Source organism: Emydura macquarii, unplaced genomic scaffold (assembly GCF_026122565.2).
Source record: "Emydura macquarii macquarii isolate MOO-44397 ecotype Brisbane River unplaced genomic scaffold, CSIRO-AGI_Emac_v2 contig_554, whole genome shotgun sequence".
NCBI lineage: Eukaryota > Metazoa > Chordata > Testudines > Chelidae > Emydura > Emydura macquarii.
The window spans coordinates 5,520,016-5,545,955 of record NW_027130691.1 but is presented as its reverse complement, the minus strand read 5'-3'; the positions used below and the strand labels follow the sequence as shown (position 1 = coordinate 5,545,955).

The following is a 25,940-nucleotide window of genomic DNA, read 5'->3' as shown; positions in this document are numbered from 1 at the left end:
ACATGCCTCATTTAACTATTCTGGAATAGCTTTTCCAGTTTCCAGCTTACTCTAGAATAACAGTGCCAGTTTCAAAATGGAATAAACTAATTCCAAACAACAAACTCTTATTTCACCCCCTAGGGATATTTCATAATAGGAACTGCACTCTAAATTCACACCCTACCTAAATCCATCTTGAAGTTTCAAGGGTTAGACAAAAGGTTTCAATGTCAAGAGGCTTCAGGTTATTTGTTTCAGAAATGGATAAATTACTAAACTGCATTAAATATGGAGAGAGGTTCAGTAAATGCTTTTACGAAAAGCAGAGTACTATCACAAGCTTATCGATAATTCAATATATATTTTAAAACGATTTCACCTGTTACATGTAACTTCACCGTAATGGATTATCATTCAAAATTAAGCTTTATATAAATAAAACCTGACTGATTGAAAAAACAAGTTTATTACAACATTAAAGGTAGTTATTTAACAAGACTGATCATGCACCCGTGGCATTTTGCACCGTAACAGGATATTTTACAAGCTGAATCATACACAGAAAATAAGCAAGAGTGTGCCATTGTTTGGGAACTATGTATTATAAACTAGTTACATTGCTATAGGCTACAAGCAGTTAGCAAGTGAGTGTTTAATACTGTAAACAATTAAATATTGCAGACAGTTTGTGGCTCTTGAATGCTTAGTTAAATGACTAGAACAAGAGGGAATGAGATGGTAAAGAGCATCATCAGAAGACTCATTTTAGGGTTTTTTGTACTCAATTCTCTCTACTTTCACATCATCTCCAATTAGTTGATACACATAGGTAACTACAGTGGAAGCTTGGATATCCATCAGCACAAATGAAGGAACGATGTTGCTGGAAAGAAAAACTGATTGTGAATATCAGGTAATTGTAAAACACCAACACTGGGTATTTCTCAAAGCTAGATTCTTTAATATATGAAAGTGGCTCTAAGGAATTTGAAATTTATAAGCATGATATAAAACAAAGTTGGGAAACAAGACTAGATATTTCAACAAACTCATCTTAAGTAAATAGATTCAGAAGGTATTATAGGAAAATCCTTGAGACCAACAGCACAATGGGTTTGGTTATCTAGCAAACAACCATAAAAATTCTCTCATGCACAGCAGCTATTTCCTCTGATAGTTAACATCGCTACTGGGGATTGTCTATTCTACATGACAACGACTGAGAGGGCTTCAGCTAATACTTTCTAGTCTCAGTGTGCAGAGGAAATAGAAAGTAACAATGAATGCACATAAATGCTAAGCAGCCATTTACAGCCTTTTCTTTACTAGACCCAAACTTTTGAGAAGTGATGCAGAAATGAAATACTGAAGTTTCAAAAAATAAACTGTTAGTATGTATAAGGCCTTTGTAACCATGGAGATAAACATGTATTATGGTAAGTGGTATTAGAACTGTTATTACTATAAAATTGGTGCTGATGAACAATGGTAAGTGTGATATTAAAGACCTAGATAAACAGACAAGTGTGCTACTTATTTTAACTCACTTCTCCAAGGCACTATAGGCTCCTGTGGCTGACCCCGGGTTGATGTAGAACTTGTTTTCATGCTCAAATGCCTCAAATTTGTGTGTATGCCCTGAAATTAAAATGTCCACATCAAACTGCCTTTGTAGCAGTGCCAGGCTGGCCATGTCTCCCCATGGAATGACTTGATGGCCATGGATCAGCCCAATTTTGAACTGCCCAACCGTTACAACTTTCTGTTCTGGATAATTCAGGTTCTAAAAATTAAAAACAAATATACAACACACAGATTATATACTGAAACAGACTCCATCTTCAAAAGTAATTCAGTTATTTGCCATGTATTCAGGTCACAGAAAACCTGTCTGCCACTCCTAAGAATGAACTAGAGGCCCTCTTCAACTTTAAAGTTTTTCTTCACTGAAGAATACAGACACTTCTAGAAGGAATACCATACCCAGCCAGAAATCAACTGCATCAAAGCCGAATATGTTGCCTTCAAGGGCACCAAGACTGAAAAGGTTGTAGAAATAATGAATGATTATCTTGCAGTTTCAAAATACATTTAGAATTATAAAACCACATCTGATCGAGGAACTTCAACATTTTGGCAACAGCTATTTGATGGCAAATAGTGCCCTAGGTTCAGCTATTTTATTACGATGCTTAATCAAATAAAACAATAAACCCAACTATATAAATTCGAGTCATCTTAAGCCTAGTTCTCACCCCATGCGCAACAAGGATAAAGTCATTTTACTGGTTATGACCACATAGTACTGCATATTTGCTTTTTACCCTGTTCTTTGTTTATTAAGTAACTAACACTATCTTAATTTTGTCCATTTCATTAAATGGTGTAAAGAGTTATAAATAACTCAGTGTCACCCTTGCATAAGAGACTGGTTTTTAAAAATCTTTATAGAGAGGTTATTACCTCATCAAAGTCCCCTCTAACAATGTGAACATCCCCAGCCAGAGTCTTGAGGTAGTCATAGCTGTCCTTGGTGCAGAGGTTTCCGGTGCAGAGGATGTGCTGGATCTTTCCTGGAACCAGCAGTTTTTTGAATTTAGCAGGGAGGCTGTTGCATCGATGTGGGATGTGAAGATCTCCTAATACTAACACCAGCTTATTAGGTGTCAAGGACAGGAAAAAGAGATAAGAATTACAGAACCTAATTGGGACCAACAAAAATCAAGAAGCAAATATTGCAAGCTTGGTTATCTTCAGTTTCACAATTCTGCATTTCTGATGTACAGTTATTGAAAAAAGAATTGAAACAGAGCTTGTGATTGGAATGAACGTATATCTGGGTCTAAAAGTGAGTGACATCTCAATTAAGGCAGGGTGGTACTGACTGAAGTCTTGTTGACAGTAGGAGGGTTTTGCCAATATAGCTGGTTTGTGAAAATGGCATAACCTATGTCAGTACAAATACAGTTATACAGATGTAACTGCTTCTATAGTACAACTTATATTGGCCTAGGTATGTTAGTAAAAAAGACACTCCTGACAAACTTAGCTGTATTGGTAAAATTTAAGTGTAGACCAGGCCTAAGTTGTGGCCACTTTCATTATTTCAAGTTTCCTTTTACTTTAGTATTTAATCTTCATTTTGTTTTATTAAAATGAATTTGCAGTGTGTGTTAGGTGTTTTTAAATTGAATGAGAAGTTTATCAAGACCCAAGATAAAACATCTTAGCTTCCATTGGACAGCATCAAGTACATCTTTATGTAAATACATTTTTTGTTCGAGAGCATTGCAAGCAGAATAGAACGATGAATACATAAAACTGTTGAAGGAAACGCTCTATGAACTATGATAAATGCTGACAGAATACAAGTGATGCAATCAACCAGGTAATATCTTTTAGTCAATATCTCATATCTAAAATGTCACCATTATCTGAGTAAATCACCTGTACTATGAAAACAGTCTGAGTCCTTTATTACAAAAATAGCCAACAATATAATGTCACACACAGCCTTTTTAAACTTGTTATTTAGGAAACAAAATTAATACAAGTAAAGCAACAATAAGCCAAGCTTAATTTGATTATGCAACAAATGTGTGAAAAGGGTTGTAAAACAAAAAATAGTTATATGCTGTCAGGCCACATGAACACTGGATAAAAAGCAATCATTCTTATTATTCTGAAAAATAAGTCAACATAATAAGATGTGTATGTAGCTTGTTTTCTTCCACATGCAGTGTTGTTGTTGATTTATGGTAATACCCAAAATGTGATAACATTTTAAACAAATATATAAGCTGCTCTCCAGACAAAAATAAAAGTTAGAGATCAATACTTGTAGCTACACTATAAAATTAACCATAACCTCATCTACACTATAAAATTTTATACTTTATTCCAGCAACTCATGCTAGCAACTATGTTAACAGAAGTGGAGCTAGGGCTCAGCCATTTTTACTAGTGTTGGGAAAGCCTGCTCAGTGTAAGTTTCCAATCTATGCAAGAGAGCGGAATATTATAGCTCAAAGGATTGATAAGTAATACTAAATCTTTAACCTGCGAGTCACCAGTTCAAATCCAGTCCAGGTCAGTAGTGATATACTGACTGCTGGTAGTCTCTGAAATAAGGCCTTCCACCAGTTCTCAGTGGACAGATGTCCTATTACTTGTAAATATGGTCCTTCCAGCTCAAAAAAGAAGCACCTGTTCAATGAATAGGACTTCATTCCTCAGGGCTGTCAGGCTAGCACTTTGTTCATTTTAAAATTTGGATAGGGCAAGGGAGGGAGAAACTATTACGTTTTGGCCCACCTGTGCTACAAACTTAAAAAGTGAGCTAACATTCTTCAACTGCCAATCCATATTGTTAAAAATTTTAAAAGTTACATTTTAACAACGTTATACCCTCTACATACTGATAGCATAACCATGTTACCTAAAACCGTTTTAATATAATTTCCCATTATGGCTGATTTTGTAGTATAACTGATTTTGATGGCAACAAAACCATATATGAGTTCCAGAGGGAATCATGTAAAACCATATATGGTGTCTTCAATCAAATCTTACAAAATTCACATGCAACACTAGTTTGCTACATATGTAACCACCCCAGGCCAGCCAAATCATGCTCTCAATTAGACATGCAATCTCAATTAATTCAATGGGGGGTTGTATGAGTCCAATATGTGCTGAGGAATTGGGAGACTCAATTTTAGCCCCTAAAGCAGATTCAAGTTTCCACCTACCAAAATAGCTTGCTAAACTACAACAAGAAGCATTATAAAGTTTTCCGCTGTACTAACTGTACCACATTTATCCTGACAGACACACCAATCATGACAAAAAGTACATACAAATTTGGCTTTAAACAGAAATGTAGTTGCAATCATGACTATGGATTGGCTAGCAGCTATTCCATAATTCATACCTATTTTAATATGTAGTAACATTGACAAATCACCTACCACCAGTGTTAGTAAGAGCCAAGAGGAGTAAACTTACTCTGTGCCCAGCCTTATTGGAATGAAGAAGTTGATTGCAGACAGGGGGAATGAAAAAACAGGGTGAAACATGAACAATGTTAAAAGAAAGCAACAGAAAAGAAAAAAATTGCCATATGAATAGCCAAATAATGATATTTAATGTTATGAAAGGAAGTGTTAAAAATCATCTTTACTCAAACTGTGTCTGATACAATATGGAAGACTTCTTCAATCTGCCCCTTCACAAAATATTCATACTGCCTCTTGTAACTTTCCAGTGAACCGCTGAATGTTTTCCTTCCACCCGATATACTTGAATTTAACATGAGACTGACTTACTAAACATATTGATCAGAATTTTTCACCCCAAAACAAGACTCTCCACTGAAGCCAATTTCATGTATTTCTGTTCTTCCAAGAAACATACAACTCTGAAAGAAGTTATTCAGAGTAACGAATACTATTAAAGCAAACAATACTGAAGAAAAATACGGATCACTTGATGATTACCTGTTCTATTCTTCCCTCTGAAGCACCTGGCATTGGCCATTGTCAGCAGACAGGATGCTAGGCTAGACGGACCATTGGTCTGACCCAGTGTGGCCGTTCTTATTAAGCTACATGGTTAACATGGAACAGTATTCAAAAGAAACACAGACGAACCTGGCTAATTTGCCTAAATGCCTGGCAGACCCAACATGACTGTCTGCACTGGGCAGTGAGATGCACGTGAACGCGAGATAGGAGGCCGAGGATTACTTTATCTGACAGCGTTGCTTAGCTGGAGTTATTCGGTGACTTTGCAGCAAGCAGCCTGGTGTTAGTCCCTACACCCCGTCAGCTTCAGGCTCAGGAACAGCAAGGCCCCAAGACACGACGGGAGGATTGGCACGGTGCTGCCGTGTCTCCATGGCCAGTGGAGCTCCGACGCCAGGGGAACAGGAAGGCCTGACCCAGCAGTACCTCGGGTATGGGGTGGGGGGAGGGGAGCCTGGGACAACAGCGCCTGGGGACATTGGGGAGGGCAGCAGGGCCGCGGGGGCAGGAAGCATCTCCCGCTCCGGTGTAGGGGGGGGGGGTCGGAGCTCCCTCCCACCGACCCCGGGCTGGCTCACTCACCATCCTGCCCCACTCGTCACCTCCTTCCCTTCCGACCGCTGCGCAAGGGGCCAGGCCAGCAGGGCGTAGCAGCGAGGGGCGGGCGAGCAGTTGCGGGAGTCAAGGGCGGTTACGGACTACGGCAGCTAGAAGGGATCACTCCAAGTCGGTACGCGCGAGGGAGCGCGTGCCTTAGCAGCCAGGCCGCGCGTTTCACCCGTCAACTGTCAGCTGCTCGCCAAGGGCGAGGATCATCCGGGTCTCTGAGGAGCAGTTGGCCCCGCCCCCCGCTCGTCAAGCAACGGGTTCTGGCTAGTTTCCCGCCCTTTTGGGAGGTGCTGGGTTAGGCTGCGTGAGGGGCGAGGCTGGGGAGGCCTGAGGTGCTATCGCCTGACGCCCAGCCCCCTCCCCCCGCAACCATGAAGTGTGTGATTGGGAGGACCCACCTCAGAGGTAGGAGCCGCCACAGAAGGGAGAATGTGTGGGGCTGCTCAGGGGCAGAGCAAGGGGGCTACCCTGCGGGGCTTGCGCATGGGGGGCACATTGCTGCAACCATGAAATAGGGAGCTGCGCTGAGACATGCTTCTGGGGGCATGGAGCCTCCACAGTGGAGATACAGGGACTTCGAGCTGGAGGCAAGGCTACAACATGGAGCCACGTGAGCTGTGATGGCACGTGGCGGCCAATGTTGCCCTAAGATTACTGCAAGATGGGGCCCCACACAGGCCTCTCTGCGCCCTGCCTGAGACCAGTAACACTAGGTCTCTAATTCCAACTCTACAGGTCTCCCCTGAGAGCACCTGCTAGGAATGGGGATGGGGCTCTCCGTTAATATCTCTGTGGTCCTTCCCTGTGAGCAGGGCTCAGTGGCTCCTCAGGTGCATGCTGAACAACACCCTCCTGCAGCCTGGTGAACAGTACAGCTACTTATGGAGTCGCTTCCATCAAAGACTGGAATTCTGGGTTTTAAGATCTGTATCTTTGCTCTTTATTTTTGTCATGCAAAATATACTTTAAACGGATGTTGCCACGTAGTTTAAGACAAATTGTGACTTGTTGGATTTTAAAATGTAGTTATGAGAGAGAAGAGGATTTTTTTGTTATTTAATATGTCTGTTTTTAAATAAAGAATCTGTTGATCATTTGAGCAAGTAGGATGCTGCATATCCCCACCAGAGCCTTGCTTTGCATTAATTTCAGTGATGCTTAAAGGAAGTGCTGCAGCAGCCAGTGTCAAGGATTTTGGGATGCATAGATGGAAGGACTGGGAGAGTCAGAAAATCTGGGTTCTAATTCTGACTGCTACTGTTTTGGTGTGATCTTGAACATGGCATGTAACCTCTTTGTGCCTCAGTTATCATATCTATTAAATGGGCACACTGGCTCTTACCCTTTTGTAAAGTCAATCTATGAAAGAAAAGTATGATACAAGTTCAAAGTATTATTCACAGTAACTCATCAGGTACAAAACAGTCCTTACTTATTTAAATTTAATTTTAAGGAAAGCCAGTCTTATTTTAGAGAAGCATTATTCAGTGTTTGATGCAGTGTTATTTAAGATTATTGTGGTGTCTCCCAGTCATTCATGCAAATTATCAAGAAACTCCTATTTTAAAAAAAAATAGATTTCATTTTAACCATGCAACCTTGAAGTTATTTCAATATATACAGCAGTAATCTTTAACAAAATTGGCTGTTTTTATGCCTAAAAGTTAATAGTCCTGATAGCAAATTTCAGTATAGGACTTCAATCAAAACCACTGCTCTTATGCTTTCTGATGACTTTGTAACAGTATTTTGTTAACTAATTCTGTTCACTGAGTAGTGCTGCCCCAGCTGACCTGGTGCACAAATTAAACACAAATATAACCTGATAATTTCAAGTTCCAGGTAAGTATGGGAGATAGGGACTCAACAGCTCAAATACCGGAGTCCTGCTCAGTGGAAAGTTCATCTTTAATGACAATCTTGATTTGGTGTTGTGCCTTTTTATTTTTGTTTAATGGCTCCAAGGCTCCATAGCCAAATTTTTCAGAAGTGACCACTGATTTTAGATGTCTCAGTTTTTAAGTGCCCAGTCTAATATACCTTGGGGCTGATTTTTAGAAGTGCTGAGCAGTTGGATTTGTGGGTCCTCTGCACTTGTGGGTCCTCTGCAAATCAGGCCCAAGTTATCTCAAGTTGTGCTCCCAAAACTGAGGTACCCATCATTGGTGGTGACTTTTGAAAAGTTCAACCTGTGGTGCATTTCTGCTGCTGTTGTAAGCAATACAGATGAGATTTGCTGTGAAACAGTAATATTTGCCTTTATGTTCCTCATTACATCATAACTTTCCTTTAAAATAGATGTAGAAAAGTTAGAATTCTTCTCTTTAGTTAACCTGGACAAAATGTTATACCACTTTTTTTTTTTTTTTTTCATTTAAACAAATACAGAATGCAAAGAGCATGCTTCTTTTGTCTTCTCTTACAGTGTTTGGAAGAGCAATACATGCCATAGCACGAATTAGTGATGAGTTTTGGTTTGACCCAAATGAAAAAGGTGTAAGTGCATTTTGTTTTTGTTTTTTCAAATTAAATGCCTTTTTATGGGGAAAATACAGTCTCAGCATTAATTTAGGTAGCTTTTTGAAAAACTTTCTGCACATGACTTACAGCATAATTCAAATTCTCTTGCTTACCATCTCTCAATTTTGGTGTGGCCACACTCCCATTTTTTTGGGTAACATCTTAACTATGCAAATGATACCATGGAAACCCTGTTCCTACTTTTTATAGTTTTCCTGCTTTTTCATAGCTACCAAACTGGAATTTGTTCATGACAGTAAGACAAGTGCCATAGATTTTGTGGTCATGGTCTCAGTTTTACCTCTAATTTGAAATTACCTCTAAAAACCATATTCCAGCATTGCTTCAGTTCTGACTCAAATGAAAGGATGCCACTTACTGAATCATCAACACCACTTCCTGCAGAATTTGGCATTTCTGTGGCAGTCTCCCCAGACAAGTACTAATCAGGTCCAACCCTACTTAACTTGTGCAAAGATCATATCTTAAATTGGAGTGGTTGCAGGCCATCAGGTCAAAAATGAAGATCTTATATTTTTAATTTGTAAAGTAAACAAACTTCTCATATGCATAAATAGACCCATGCACACCCACTTGGCCAAGAGACAGGAACTATTAGATTTTGCTACCACAGGCCCTAATCCAGCAATGCCCTTAAACACACGCTTAATTTTAAGCATATAATCAGTCCCAGTGGGGTAATTGGAACTATTCATATGCTTTAGTTTTGCTGGATTGGGGCCCTAGATTTTATCAACCACTTCTGACTAGTAGTAGGAGTAAAATTGTTTAATTTGAAACACGATGACTGTGTGTGTATATGCATCCAATCAACCACCTGTCTGTATTTATTATTAGATTTATACATACATATATAATGTGTTTTGTGCTTATGTATGATATTGGAGGATAAAAATATACACTTCACCCATTTTTGTTTAGTTTTAAGGTAAAATATTAATTTTTAATTATATTTTCAGCTTGCTCTAAGATCAGTGAATTCTTCTAGGTCAGCATATGCATGTGTCTTCTTTTCATCTATGTTTTTTCAACATTACTGCTGGACAGCTGAGCCTGAACTGTGTCAGAAAAAAAGACTGTTACCCTTTACATGTAAATTAGTAATGAAGGTAAATCTTAATGGACTAGTAAAGATGGCTTTTTAAACAGTAAGGTAGTTCAATTTTTCAATAGAATTGTGAGTGTTGTGCAGGACAGGATGATATCTTGCTTTATTTGGGTAGAATTCACCCTTTGTGAACCTGGGGACCATTAGTGGCCTTTAAAGCTCTAAGTTAGCCCTTAAGACAACGGAGGTGGGAACAAAATTTATATTTATTTATTTATGATTAGACATATTACCTGAGCTGTGCCCTGAAGTTTCATCTAAACTGAAGTGTTTGAAACATCTTCATCGCTACAGAGAGGCAGTAAAGGGCACCATGTTACTGACTGCCTCTGACCATTTACCCTGCAGTCCCAAGAGCAGGTTTGGTGTGAGCCCAGAACACTCTGAGTTGCTGTTTCACCCCAGCTGCTCATTAGCTGCCCTGCTGGCCACTTGTTGCATTGTAGGGATGGGAGGAGGGGACACGGTGAGAATTCCGCTGGCAGGTAATTAAAATGTGGCTCGCTGGTGGAACTGAGTTTGACACGCTCAATAAAGATCATGAAAATTCCCTGGGTGCACACCCTAATGAAAAGTGCTGCGCACGCCTATGGAGAGCAGGTAGTAAAAGATGGCTCCTAGTAGGAACTGACTATTTTGGCTTTACAGCTACTGGGGAGTCCTCCAGAAACCCTACCATTATAGGTAATTTCTGCTCTCTGAACACTGCCTGAGTTTTGCAAAGGGAGCAGAACAGGGCAGAGAATCTGCTGCAAAATACTGATTTTGGGTTTTTGACCTTTTGAAATAATATATCTGGCCCTCAGGCTAGAAAAAATTGATGCTGCTGATGTACACTAAATCCTTTTCTTGGAAATAAAAATACAGATATGTTTGTATGTACAGAACTAACTCGTGGATCCATCTTTCTCCTGTGCTTTTGCTAATATGTTTTAACTGTGTGTTTGTTGATTTGAGTGACTGTTACTGTCATTGCTTTTCTTTGTGTGTTCCCATTTCTGATTGATGTGCTATTAGCATTCTTTGCATTGCTCTTAAGGTGCACACTATTAATGCATTTTTTCTTAGTCAGTCCTCCCTGTATTTAGATGTCTAAACACACTAGAAAGGAATGTAGAGAAGTGCAACATTTATACAAATGTTAATGATTGCCATATAACTTTTCAGCTCTTCTGCAAACATGGTAAGTTATATGTAATATGTCTTTATACAAAAACTAAATACCTTATACTTGTAAATATTTTGTCACTGTTGTATTTTTATTATTAAATTTATTTTCTGTCATTGACAGAACGTAATGCCTAACATTTCCTATTATAGAAGAGTCTTGCAACCATTTCCTAGCTTTTGGGTGCTTGACTTTGCAACCTAATAAAATCTAAAGTGGTTTTCAATATAGTATTTTATAATATAAGGCACTAGTGTATTCAATTCTCATCTGCTGTTACAGACTGATTTTTCTCTTTGGGCTGCAATTACTCACGACAGATGATTAATTTTTGTTAATTTCTTCACAGTATACAATATTATTGCTTTTATAAAACGTTGGTACTTGTTGATAGTTATTTAGGAGAACTTGTCATAGCAGTTGTGTTCTACAAAATAGGCGTTTGGTACATGGAATGAGAGTTTAACATCATAATCATTAATGACATTTGTTTTCATGCACATGGTCCTGTACAATAAACATGGTGACTATAACAAGATTTATTTTATGCCTCAAATTCTTTGAATAATCTATGGTGGCATATGATACACTGTAGTCATCGCCCAAATAAATGCATGTGGAATGGGGAATAGAACTCAAACTTCAATTCCCAGAACATACCCCACTAAGATAAAGGAACTGCTCCAATAACTACCAGCATAAGAAACTGACACATTTGAAGAGGTCTTGGGATAGTACAAGGCGATATACCAAGGATAAAGTTAAGAAAGAGAAAATGTAGGAGGAATATTGCTAACTTTGATAGTGAAATCTGTTGATAGTGGAATAGTTTCCTCAGGGAAGTAGTCAATGCTCCACTGCATGCACATTTAAAAACTAAGTTGGACAAAATACTGAAAATGCATTATAGGGGAGAGAAGCCTGTTTTGGCAGTTACATGGACTAAATGATCTAATCAGTCTTTTCCATCTCTAATTTATGTGATTCTTGAATTTTAACAGGTTTGACATATTCTGTCCAGTAGAAGACAGTGATGCACGTGTACGTGTAAGCCAGTACATCACTTTCTGCTGGAAAATAAACCCTTAAAGTACTGTTATAATTGTTGTTGCCAGTATAATTAGCAGAACTGTGCTACATAATGCATTTTCTAATATCTGAAACATACTATTTTATATTAATAAGTGGAAATAATGTATTATTAAAGCTCAAGGAAGCAAGTTTGATTTAGTGCTAGCTTAATGTGTGTGCTACACAGAAAATAATAAATTCCTTGTCATTTGGTATTTGAGTTGTATTTAATTTTGAAAGTTTGCATATTAGAGGTGTAATTGGAAAAAATATAACAGTATATAATTTTCCTTTTTAAAAATTTGTTTTAAATTATGTATTTTTATAAATTTCCAATATATGTACACTGAAACAGATAGCATAAGGTTATTCATTTGATAACCTTTTTTAAAAATTATTTGAATATTGGAGAAAAGAGAACCTGACATATGCATTGATAGTGAAAAATAGACTGAGAGCTCTCTCAGTATCCACCAGAGAGCACTAAGCACCATCTTTTATAAAATCTAAGCCTTGGAGTATTTGGTATTCTTATATGCAATAGATGGTAATTAAGATAGCTATTCAGTAAATGTTTATAGAAGTTTCTTTTCTTTTTTTTTCATTATTACTATACCAGCCAAACATTAAGGGCTGGATTCTGCTATCCTTTTAGACCCCAAACACCAAATGTACTCTCTGGGAACTAACATGCCTAACCCTTGCCTCTTGTGGATCACCTGAGATTCACAGAGAACTTTTGAGACAAGTTTTTAAGTGGAACCTTCAGCTTTTTTCGTGATGAAAGAATTCCTAAGAAACTGAGTTAAAATTCATGGAGTTACCTATATTGTAGGCATGCTATTCTCACGCAGCACAAAACAGGACCTTTGTTGGTTTTTTACTGAGATTAATGAAAGTATTAATTTAACATTTAAGTTTAAGATAACATGCAAACATATGTTAATTTCTGTACATATGCCACATCTTTAGGTATTGTTAAAACTCATAACCTGGCTTTTCATGAATGTGAACCTTTACAAGCTGTTTTTTCAAGGCATATGTGTCCTAATGTACTGAAGGTCCAATCAAGGTAATGAATTCAATATATTCTTTGTTTTAGAAATTATATAGGAGGAAGTAGTGCACTCAGGATCCAATTAAGGGAATCAGGGCCGAACATATTTTGGGCACCTAAATGTCACATAGTAATAACCAATGTATGATTAACTCACACTACTGTACTAAATAATACTACAGCTTGGGGACCTTAGGTCATGGCTTCATCAGCCCCACCATTAATCCAGCTCTGAGCAAAATCCGTAACATATAACTTGCATCAGCAGCTTTGAGAAGCTCCTACAGAATGACATAAATGCCAAAGTTGTGCTTGAATTGTTTAGACAAAGGAATCTAAAGGTAAAATTACTAACTTTATAATAGCTAAAGTGCAGTTTACTCTGAAAAGTGGTTTTATGTAACAAGCATTGTGGGATTCAACATTTATTGTTTCTTATGACTTCTAGATTAAATTTGCTCAAATTAACAAAGTAAATGATGACTGTCTGACTGTCACTGCTGTAAACTCCACCTGGAGTCTGAAAATTGAGCTGGGTTATTTTGGCTCCTGTGTTATCACTATTATAAAGATTCTAAAACAATTTATTTAACAATTCAGTTGGTGATGATGAATGAGTTAGATATGAATCACCTTATTCTTCCCTAGTGACAGCACTACCAAAGGTAAAAGGAAGTAAAATTTTACTTTTATACAAAAAATAAGCTTTGACTGTATATACTCAACATTTTTATTGAATAAGATTTCATTTTTACATAGTTAATGTCTCTCAGCTTAACCACCCTTTAGCATTATTAATAATTGTATATTATATTTTATATATTCACAGTAAATAAATACTGGAAAAAGGGAGAGATTACTGGAACTTTTGTGAAACAGGTGTTCTTTTACCACCAGAAAAAGAAAAATAGTACCCTTTGTTGTGTACTTTTGGTGAAGGGGGATTAAGGTCTGTGTCAGGAGTGAGGAGTATGAGTATAGTCTGAGTAGTATTGCTCCTGACAATTAAAATCCTCATTATGGCATCTACATTTCTCCCACAGTTCAGCAGAAGATAATGAGATATTTAATCATGGAGCTATAGTGACACTAGATGATACCAGAGCACTTGCATTTCATATTTTGAAACAGGAAAAATAACTTAAGTTACCAAAACACCAGAGAAGACTGATTTTCTCTTACAGAGTCATCTTTGCAAAGACCTTGTTATTGAAAATTACTGTTAAGAATGTAAGCAGTGGTATGGTATTGCAAAAGTGTATTCATTTAATGGCTACCAATTCAAAATGAAATATCAGCCTTTCTATAATGACCGTTAGAGAGACTAGATGGGTGAGGTAATATCAGCAACACTGCATACTATAATATACATGGGTTACTGTACGAAAGAAATTGTACTATGCACTTAAAAATACTAAGGCTTTTGATATGCAGTCTTACTTATCTCAGTCAATTCTTTGAAGAAATAGCTTTTATCTGTATGTTTTTTAAAAAGCCACTATTTTGATGTTTTAAATCTTTTGATTGCATATTGCTTTTGGGAGAAGTCATTGTTAGCTAGGAAGTGTTTGTACAGTCAGTAAAAACAACAGTAGTATCAGTCATATATACTCCAAACCTTTCCACACTATTCTCTGAAACATTGCTTTCTTTATGGCATTTGTTTTTTTGTTTTTGTTGGTTTTTTATTTTTTTAAGTACTTGCTGCTCCTTAGTAGTCTCATCATTAATTCGCGAAAGATACGGTTTTCAAACCGAGGTTAACAGCAGGTCAGTTGTTGCAGGTGTTAATGTTATAATTAATATCAAATGCTCTTTGTCCAAATGCAAATTTGTATATCAGGCAGGCATATTTTTTAGTTTACAAAAGGGAGCTAAGATACATGGAAGATATTCCAGTGATTTGGACAGAACCTAGAGCTGCAGTCAGAGAGAATATTTCTTGAGAAGATACCTCAGTTAATTTAGAGTATGATCCAAAGCGCACTGAAGTCAATGAAAGTCTTTCCATTGACTTCACTGGGCTTTGAACTAGGCTTTTGATGTGGTATGAGGATAGAAAACTTTAAAATTGTCCATTGTTTATTTTCATATAGTTGGTTTTAGTACAAGTCAGAAAAAAAATCCAATGATCATTTAGCATAACTAGAAAAAGCTAAATTTTTACCAATGGGACAGTCAAGTTTGGAACAAGCACTCTAAAGATACTAAAAGTACAATTCTTAAACGTGCCATGCCAACTGATCATATACAGAAAGATTTTAGCTAGTGTTCTTAAAAGCAAATTCTAGAGCAGTCTGTTCCAATAGCAATGAAAAGTGTATACGAGTTTAAAAAGTATTTACCTATTCAGAAGAATATTAGCCTGACAAAGTTATATCTCCATTGGTCTTATATTGACAAACTTACTGTTTTTCAGAGATTTTGCCAGTGACATTCTGTAATGCATTAGCATCTTCTTGTAGTTAAATACAGGACTTGAAGATAGGCAAACTTATGTAGCAAGCTCTGGCTTGATCCAATACCCATCAAAGTCAATGAGAGTCTTTCCACTGACTTCAGTGTGCATTGAATAGGATCCTGTATCTCTTTGTTCCTCAGTTTACTCATCTATAAAATGGGGGTAATAATAATTACACAACATTCTTTAAAAAATTAATTATTTGTAAAGAACTTTGAGATCTTCAGATTGAAATTGCTGTAGAAAAACAAGATATCATTTAACTTAGTAACAAGACAACAGGTGCATGTTGAATGCTTGACCTAAACAGCTACAGTTCTTCCAGTATTTTTAAACAAACATTTCAAAAACAGTCTAGGGGACTTAGGTCCATATCTTCCATTAATTTTAACAGATAATGTGTCTAGATTCCCTAGACTGCTTTGAAAAATCTCAGTTTCATTATTCAGATACTATAGAAGTAGAAGCCTGTAAAGCCACAAAACATTCTTTACATGATTTGTTTTTATAACTGAAATAAGTGTTAAAAGAGTTGGTTCAAAGGTCACAGTTGGACTGGGTAAACGATATGAAAGCCAAATGTTTATAAATATTTAGAGTTGCTTATAGCATGATTCAATGCCAGTATGTGTAGATTGGATTCTTAAAAAAATTAAACATTAATTCAGAGTTGACAAATTGATAAACATCCATTAAAAATTTCATGAATCTAGTTTTAAAAATTTAAACAGTTCAATGGCATAAAATAGATAGTTTTTCCAGCTTTGCAAAAGCTTATCACGTCTGACTTTTTAAAAAAGAACAGTAAAAAGGATGTAAGTAAGAGGTCATATATCTTTTAAATATCAAGAAGTTGATACTGTCATGATAAAAAGTGCTTTTAAGAGCCTTACTTTATGCAAGGCAGAGAACTATTATCTTTTATCAAGAGTCATTTTTGTACTTGTGATTTGAAAGAAATCATTCTCAATGTTTAAAAAAGGGTAAAAGGGAGCATTTTTGGTCTCCGATTTTTGCCCACCTAGTTTTTATACTGCAGTACGTGGTAGGGACAGCAGTCAAGGATCTGTGCGCCATTGTTACATGGAGTATACAGATATTCCATTTAAAAAAAAAGTGTCATTGCCCCGAAGTATTTGCATTCTATTGTTTGATGTAATGGGATTACTCATAACACTGTCAATTGAGGAAGCAGTGTTGATGGATTTTGGAGAGAGCCGTGTCCCAGCCTTCCTCTCCTGGAGGGAGTGATGCTACAAGTACAAAATATCCCCTGTGGGGATTAAAGGACATATGTTAGGATTCCTTGGGGAAAAGAATTATTAATGTATTTTCTTTTGCAATCAGTATATATAGAGACTGCAAACAAATGAACCTCTTTGTCTGTAGTGAACAAAATTTAATGCAAGAATTTTGCTTTTCCATCAACTGCAAATTTCTGAACAAAGTAAAAAGGATAAAAAATATTGCTGCTGGATTTTACTAAAGTTTGTGATGCATAAATGTAAATTATGGCAAATTTATCTAAAATGTTAATTTGGTTCAGGATATATTAATAGTAAAAGGAAAACAAAAGCACATTAAGATTGTCATAATTATTTATCATGATAATTAGCTATTCAGTGTTTAACAGTACTCGTTAGATTAAAATATAATTATTGTATATTATTGAAGCATAATATATAAAATCATCATATTTAAAAGAAAAGAAAATACAATTAAATCACATTTAAAATGGAGGATAGTACACTACGACCTATATTTTCTCTTAACATTTTTTCAAATCTTACGGCAAAGTGACACGAATTTTCATTACTACTAATATGAATAGATCGTAATTTGTTGTCTAAAATAATCTTAACACACTATACAAAATTTCTTAGGTTGCTGACTGATATAATAATTCATTTTCCAATGTGTCAAGAGGAAGTAACTGTAGCTGTTACACCAATGAAAGTTTGTTTCAAGAGTTATACTGAGGAAGAAATTGGTAAGAACTAATTCACAATATTTTTGAAAGAGTAAGAGTGCTTTAAAACAATTGAAATAAATAATAAACAACTTTGCAGCATGGTGGGGAAAGGTATTACATGGCTGGAAATTAAACATTATTTAGATATTGTAAATCAAGTTAAAGATGTGCAGAGTGTTTCAGGTCAGAGAACATGCCAGGACAGAAAATTTAAAAATAGAACTGTCACCTTTAGAAGTTTTTGCGGAAACCTGTAATGGTGTATAAGTTAGACTTTTTTGGTATCAATAGTGCATGCCAAGCAGAGCAAGTACATAGAGCCAAAATTATACAGTTTGCTGCAGGCTTGAACTGAGAGAACTATTCTACCAGAAACAGCAACAAACTGGGAGAGGAGGAGGGTAAATCTGTATTTAAAAAGAAGATAAATATTTAAACATAAATATCATTGTAAATGGCCATCATCTGTAGTCAGCATATATTTAAAAGTTAATATATTACAGCAATATTGTATTTTAGCTGGTCTAGAAGTGTTATGTTGTGCACTAGCATGTGAGAATATAAAGAGAGTGTTTTCCTGTTGTTTGATTTAGAAGTATTTTGAACTATAACTCTGTTTCTAAAGCATAGTGTTCTTGTGCACTGCCCCAGAAAAACGGTGCTACTAATATCAGTTTTACACTGGGGTAATAAACTTTAACTTCTAGGTCACTTTATTTAAATTCTAGAATTTACCCTGTCAAAAAAAAAAATGGTTAGACAAACACTTACATTAACCAAAGCATTTTTAAGAGTATTTTATCTAAAACAACTTTGACATCTGATTTACAGCTCTTTTAAATTGTACTTTATTTTCTGAATTCCCAGTCTTCCTCATGACATTGTCAGGACAGTAACTTCCTGTTTTTGTTCATTCTTTTTAGTTGTTAAGCTTAAAATTTGTTTAAGAAGTGATTTACTCTTTTTTGTGAGTAGATGGAATTAGTAGATTTTTTGCTAGTACACCATTTTCTACTGTAACTGTGCTTCTTGGAAGATAACAGGTGTAAATGTTTTGACTGACATTTCCTAATCAGAATTAGTATATACTTAACAAAATTTACAAACATGAATACAAGTATTCATAAATATTTATAATAATGCTGGTTCAAAAGACATTTGGTTTCAAAGTCTGTGAATGCATTCATGGCCCCACTGACATAATGAGGCTAGTATTTTATCCTGTTTTTAATTCTTGCCTTTCTTGTAATTTTTTAACAGATTTTTCAAAGGCAATGCACACTAAAATATATCTTAATCCAGATGAATTTGACTACTTTCAAATTGGAGTAGACTCTGAAGTAACATTTTGCCTTAAAGAACTGAGGGTAAAGATACAAATAAAATTTTCTTGATAATAGGATATTTGTTTAGTACATACTATGTTTAACCATGGTGCTGCAGGACTCTCACTGAGGCAACTGTTATATCAGGTCTGTGCATGCAGTGATATTTACTTCCTGGATGAGGGGTAGCCATAAAAGTAGACTTCCTTACCTTCAGATGGTCTGGTGGGGAAGTGTGGATAATTTTTTTGTGAAAGCTTTAGGTTTAACAAATTAATTTTTACTCGTGTATTGAAGATTTTATAGTATATATCTATAATGAGCCATATGGAAAATATTATCTCTGGGAAAATCTCGGGCCATAGAAAGCAAGAATGTATACATGTAACAGTAGATTGGTATCCCTAATCTATGATTAATCAATGGAATAAATTTAAAGGAAAAGGAAAATTTAGTGCTCAATATTTGTTTTAAGATACTTTCATAATCCTTTCTTTTCCATTTGTAGGGTTTACTAGCATTTGCAGAGGCTACTAGTGCTACTGTCTCAATTCATTTTGATGTGTCTGGAAAGTAAGTTTTTTGGAACCTAACTGTATAGTAGTAATTTAGTAATAGCTCTGCATTTGATTTTCATCTGCAGTCATGTTTGAGTAATATTTAGTCATTGTATCAGTAAAGTGGTTCCCCTTAAAATAACCAATAGCATTCACTTACTGTTGAGCTGTGTTTGTAATTAATCATAATAATACAAAAATTGAATAGTTTGTATCAGACTTTAGGCGCTTACTTTTATATGATAGACCTTATGCAAAACATCATTTGTCTGATTTTTCTGGATTGCTGAGCACCCACACATCCCACTGAAAATGTCAGGTGCTCAGCACATGTCTGAATATTAGGCCATCAGTTTCAGTTAAGAAAACTTTTTTTTTAATTTGAATCTGGTCTTTGAGCAGTTTCCACAAGTGTGTAAGCATGTTTGGTATTAAATTATTTTAAGCACAAAATTCCATAGGATTTACTCACTGCAGCCTATAAAGCTGTAATGGGAAACAAAGTCTCTCATGTTTCCTAAATAAGTAGTGAACAGAAAGAGTAACCTCTCTATACCAAACATCTGTGTGTGTATATCTATCTATCCATCTGTGTACGTCTGTATAAGTATGTGAACTATGCCTCCTTCCCTTGCCCCCCCAAAAATGCATATATATGTTTGTGCATACAATTCAGTCTAATTTTATATTTTTAGACCAATTGCTTTCAGTACTGAGGACATGATGGTAGAAGCCAGTTTTGTTTGGCTACAGTAGCTGACACTGAAAATAGGAAATCCTCTCAGCAATCTCTATGCCTTTCACAAAGACAGAAAAGGTAATGCAGGATTTAGTGGTGTTTTAGTATTCTGCTCTAAAAGATTGAAAAATCTATTGTCCTTTTTTGCAATTTCCAGTGATGTTAGATTTGAGGTGGGAAGGAAGAGATGTACTTTGGTTCTTCTATAGCATTCATCTCTATGGTACCTGATATTAGGGCATTTGCACACGATAGAGGTGGCTTAGTGGGTGGAAAGGAGGATCAGGTTCAGATTAAGGAGCCTGACCAGAAGATGAAAGTTGTCATACCAGCTCCGAGGCAAAAGATAGTGCACGGATCATGATGGGAGGGCAGTCTCTTTCCAACTTGCTACCTCTCCTATCCAGAGTACATATCTATCCATCCATCCAATACTTTTGTGGCCCTCATCACCATAATTTGATTGCCATTGTGTTTAAAACATTGTTTGAATAGCCTGTGTCATCTTTCTCATCGCCTTCTCAAATCTCTCCCTATTTCAAGTTTGTGGGAAATGGCTTTCAGAAGATTCACATTCCCTTCTCAAACACATCCTTCAGTTTCATGCACTGGACTGGTGCAGTACCCTCTCCTTTGGAGTAGAAGAGCCAACATCAGGGATTCTCAACAGAACCACCAGCAGCACTCTTACTGTTGTCAGTTTTGTGTGGGATCCATGAAGCTTAGCTGGGGGAAAAGTCAACACTAGTTGAAAGCCTAGTTCTAGAGTCATCATGCTTTTCATTAGCCATTTGCAATATCTATTTTGCTTATATTATTTTATTATTTATTTTATAAGACATCCAGTCAGGTTATTAACTTGTCTGTTAATCCCTCAGGCCTACCTTGAAGAAGACCCATGCAGCTAATGCTGAAAAAGTCCCAAACAACTCTGCAGACAAAGATGGTAATACAGAAACAATTGCTTCAAAAAAGCTTTGTTGGAATGGAAAAGCACGTAACACAGAGTCATCTGTAGAGTGTAGGAACCTTCTGTCAAAAGAAGATATTACTCCCATAATCTCAACCAAGGAGACGAAGAACATCGAGGTAGTGGCCATGAATGCAACAGCTGACATTAAAATTGTGGAGGAAGTAGTGCCAACATATTCTGATTATTCCAAGGTAAGAAGAATGCCAAATCAAATCTACATAGTAAGCTAAACAAAAGTTTTACCCAGACAGCAAAATACTCTACTAATACTTAAACTAGTACCGTTTAGTTACTACATGTAGCCTCATTTACCACACCCCAGTATTAAGTTCTATATAAATTGCTGTTCAATCAAGTTCAGTGCAACAGCATTGTTCTCAGTATTTGTTGAATCTCCAGTTCCCTTATATACAGGTCCCCATGTACTTTGCAGTACAATGGAACCAAATTCTGTGACAATGTTAATTCAGTCTACTGCCCCACAATGTCCTGTATTCTCTTTTCCTTCACACCTATCTATAATTCATATTTGAAAATGCTCATTGACAATTGATTTTTACAGGGTTTTCTTGGAGGGAGGATTGTTTGCTATGCTCTACTCCCCCAGTTCTCATGTCGTGGGCTAGGAGTTTCATCTCATGTCTTCTTTCCTGTCCCTTGTGTGCTAGCAAGTGGCGTACCGGGGGGGGAGGGGAGAAGGGAATGGTATCTGCCTGGTTCTTCAAACTTTAGCTGTTGTGCTGTTCTCCACATAGCCCCACTTAGCTGCCTATATTCTCTGGCTGCTCCCATAACCTAGTTGCAAACTGAACTCCAGGTGTGGCTCCTAGACCCTCCTACCTGTGCATTCCCATGCAGTCCTACAGACAGCAAGCACTATAAGACAATTAACTCCCCTTGTGAGGAAAGCTAGAGAACAAGAGGCAGCTTAAGGCAGTCTCGGTAAAGCAAGACGACAGAACAAGAAGCAAGCTATAGGTGTCAGCAAAATGGCAAATTTTGCAGCAAAACACTGACCTCCATACCTTTGTGGAAAAATTAGAGATTTCACAGCTATAGGAATTGTAGAGTCCAACAGAGCCCAACCTAAGATGAGTGGCATGTTTTAGGTTTTATGTAGAGAACAGCTGATACCTCACTTTATGCTTAATTAACTTTTTTAGGTTCTTCAGTCATAAAGGACTAGAATTTTTCCACCTTGTAACAAGGAAATTCCATAGCTATGGAATCCACAGGGCCTTGCCTATAGATACCTTGAGAAATAGTGAGCTTTATCTGATGCCTATTGCTTTACAGATTTAACAGTATGCTTTAGTTAAGCTGACACTAAGTGAAAGCTACCTTGGAAATCAGTACCAATAAATCTGACTTTCTAGAGACTAAATCCCCTAAAAAAATAATTTAATATCAGGGCAAGCTGTTCTAAAAAAAGCTTGAGCTGTAAAGGAATATTAACCATTACAATCTTGTTAAATCAGCTTTATCTCTATCTTAAACATCTCTCTTGTAATACTTACTGCTGAACAGCCACTGACACCTGACATTGTCCATAGGGGAAAGAGAGGGGAGGTGATTTGCACACAGCCCCTCTATAGTAGAGTTAGTACTAGAGCCCAGGGTGTCCAGCTTTATGCTCGCTCCTGAACTATGATCCTTCCCTCTTTAATTTTCCTCTAACCTCCACACTTAAGTAAATTTGTACAGGTGGTGCTAGCTGGTTTCCAAGGACCAACATGGTCACAGTTCAGTATTCTGGAAGCCTTTGAGCAATCTTATTGTTGTTTGAGTATTTAATCAAGTTGGAAAAGTATGTATTTTGAGACATGAATGAGTCATTTCAAATTAGTCCATGATTCATATTAAATGTATTAGTTATTTTCCTCCCTTCCAGCCCGAGGCCCTGACCAGTTTGCTCTCCATTTTTTTTGCCAAGAACCCTTATAGAAACACATACATGCCAGCAAACACCTGTTCAGAGCCTTTTCAAAGTCTATGTTAAGGCAGTGGGAGAGGCTCCACAGCTTTCACGACCAGTAAAAAAACAAGGGCACCAGCAAAGGTCTTCACAAAAATTGCTGATCTGCTTGCTTATAGTATCAGCTGCTTCTCTCCTCCCCTTGGGGAGGAGGAGTGGCTTGTCAATTACTTCTTTATTCCCCTTTCCTTTCCACCCTTCTGAAAAGGTTTAGCAATAGCTGCTTCCAACCTGTTTCCAGAGGATTGGGAAGACCATCTCTGGCAATAACTCTCATTTCCATCTGGCATAGGTTGAGTGAATGAGTGCTGTGTATTCAAGAACTGTGTCCTATGCATGCCATAGCTGCACACAAGCATAATCTCTGCAGTTTCATTTATGTAGTAATATTTTAAAAATCTTTAGGCTTAATATTCACATCTTTCTCCTGTTCAGGCTGCATCAGAGGTTTGAATTTGTGTTATCTAAGCTGTTTTCCCATAACTAGACTTTCAAATTTGCTTTGTAATACTGAATTACACTGGTTGCAGTTAAATCAGTTGCAAGTTACCATACACTGGTACACCTCTCATGACAGCTGGAAATAATTGTAGATGCCAAATGGGTTTGTTAGCCTACATTAGTTACTAAGGGGTTTTTTGTTTGTATGTGCTCTTCAAAGGACTTAAGTCAGAAGTAAAAAATCCAAGCAATGTTTTATATGTACAAAAACTCACTCAATTAAATATTGCATTTTCCAGTTTCATTCACTTTTCTTTGGAACAGTTTCATTTAAGGAGCAAGATATCAGCCACACATTCCATAGTTTGGCCACAGCTAGTGATGCTGAAGATGATTTTGACAATGGGCAACTCTCCCAAGTTGTCTAGTGATATGTAGTGTCCTTACAATCTTTGGACAGATGTTTACATTGTCTTTGGGTATTAAAGTGTATTTTACATGCATTGCGAATAGCTAAGTGTTGTTTTACAGAGAAACTTGTTGCAACAATTCTATGATGGAAATTTCCTGGGATTTTTTATTTTTAAATGACAGAAATTAGAACTAAATAGGAACTGCTGTTAATATTTGTATTTTATATTCTAGCCTATTACTAGTGTAAATGATTTTGATCTTACAACTTAATAAGGTTGCTAGAATTTCCAGCTCTCAGGTAAACAGTCAGAGCTGGTTTGATAGTGCAGGTTCTACAATAAAAATACATAAAAGGCACTGGTTAAGACTCTTTGCAATGGATTTTCATACTGCTTTATTATTTCCTGATGTACTCACAGGTTAAAATAAGTTAGAATATAAAATATTTACCTATGTGGAAATTTAATAAATATATAAAATGCATCCATAAAGCTTTAGTAAAAGGATGTTTTTACCATCTGTCAATACCATTCTCTAACAGCCAATTATATGAGTGTGTGTCATCTCCAAAGTGCCGTTGAAATTTTCATAACTCAGTAGTGGTGAAAGATGCTGGATTGAAAATCTTAGATTGTCAAACCCATGATAGCCCTAAAATGAATTAGGACCGCTGTTCTGGTGCAGTAGTTCTCAACCAGGGGATGTGTACGCCTAGGGATACATCCACTGCTCTATATATTTGCCTAGTTTTACAAAAGACTACATAAAAAGCACTAGTGAAGTTGGTACAAACTAAAATTTCATACAATTACTTGTTTATACTGCTCTACATACTGAAATAAGCACAATATTTATATTCCATTTGATTTTATAATTACATGGGAAAATGAGAAAGTAAGCAATTTTTCAGTAATAGTGTGCTGTGACACTTGTACTTTTGTCTGATTTTGTAAGTAGTTTAAGTGAGCGGGAAGTTGGGGTATACAAGACACATCAGATTCTAAAAGGGGTACAATAGTCTGGAAAGGTTGAGAGCCACTGTTCTACTACAGGCTACATAGTTTGTGATAGTCACCCAGTGATAGTACACTGCTTCAGGAGAATTAAGGCTATACAGGTGATGACACTGTTAGCGTAGCAAATCCATGTAGTCTAAAACAGCCAGACACATTTATTACCATAAGTAGCCAGTAACTTTGTGAGACTGGCATTTAGGTATAAAACTGACTGTAATCTGCACTTCCATGACACTTTGCTATAGATCTTTTTAAAATTAGAAGTATTTTAATCTACTAATTGACTTGTATTATTATAGGACCCATTTTGTGAAGTATGAGAACAAGATGCAGTGAATTAGAATTTAGGAATTCCTCACCCCCTACAAATCAAAGAGATCAGAATTAGTTTGATTGTGTGATCCCGGTAACAGTCTGTCGGTTATACAACTGCCTTTTCAATACATGAATAGAATAACTCAGTTTGACTTGTACTTTGATTGAGGGTGGGGGTTTGTGTAGTTCCATAGAATGCATCTTGCCGAATGCCAGAAAAGTGATGAAAGTTTGTCCTTATGTACACAAATTGGTACTTTGGGACTGTTTGGCAAAGCTGAGTGGACCTTGTGTATTACCATAAATTAGCTTGATTTAGTCATTCTTCAAGGGAAACAATTACTGCCATTCAAGTGAGAGAACAGGCCATTGCAGTTTGTGGTAATCTAGAACTCAGGAAATTTTGGAATAAACAAGTCTTTTAGGTAAGCCAGATGGCTTGGTAGAGGGCTTTCTGCAACTATGTTGAAAAGACTATTGGGGGTAATTCTTTAAGGTGCAGATATTGCAAAGGGTATGCTCTCAGTGATGTAAGAAATGCATTCTTTGAACATACCTATCAGTATGTAATACAAAACAGCATTATATACTCAGCAGATTAGAGGATTGCTATTGCTTGTGTAGGTGACTCACTATTGGAGAGGATTTAAGGAAGGAAAATAAAGTCTAGAACAATGAAACACGTGAAAAC

At 36.6% G+C, this 25,940-nt stretch overlaps 2 protein-coding genes across 3 annotated transcripts; one reads left to right on the top strand and one right to left on the bottom strand.

The window, feature by feature from the left end:
- Nucleotides 1–429: 429 nt before the first annotated feature.
- On the bottom strand, nucleotides 430–6,308 carry VPS29 (VPS29 retromer complex component). 2 transcript variants are annotated; one of them, XM_067539553.1, is made up of 4 exons: nucleotides 6,090–6,308; nucleotides 2,446–2,637; nucleotides 1,530–1,765; nucleotides 430–865 (listed from the first exon to the last, which is right to left on the bottom strand). In XM_067539553.1, exons 1-4 carry the CDS (start codon nucleotides 6,090–6,092, stop codon nucleotides 748–750), a joined length of 549 nt encoding a protein of 182 aa, XP_067395654.1. In that variant the 5' UTR covers nucleotides 6,093–6,308; the 3' UTR covers nucleotides 430–747. The 2 variants fall into 2 exon arrangements, with proteins under 2 accessions (XP_067395654.1, XP_067395655.1); XM_067539554.1 differs by lacking the exon at nucleotides 6,090–6,308 and adding an exon at nucleotides 4,953–4,969.
- A 78-nt stretch (nucleotides 6,309–6,386) lies between these two features.
- On the top strand, nucleotides 6,387–24,007 carry RAD9B (RAD9 checkpoint clamp component B). Its single transcript, XM_067539555.1, is given in 12 exon segments — nucleotides 6,387–6,521; nucleotides 8,542–8,612; nucleotides 9,617–9,766; nucleotides 10,834–10,948; nucleotides 12,977–13,076; nucleotides 17,406–17,512; nucleotides 18,755–18,861; nucleotides 19,328–19,392; nucleotides 20,072–20,115; nucleotides 20,118–20,193; nucleotides 20,994–21,279; nucleotides 23,804–24,007. Coding segments are annotated over 12 exon segments (1,284 nt in total). The 5' UTR covers nucleotides 6,387–6,487; the 3' UTR covers nucleotides 23,933–24,007.
- Nucleotides 24,008–25,940: the final 1,933 nt, after the last annotated feature.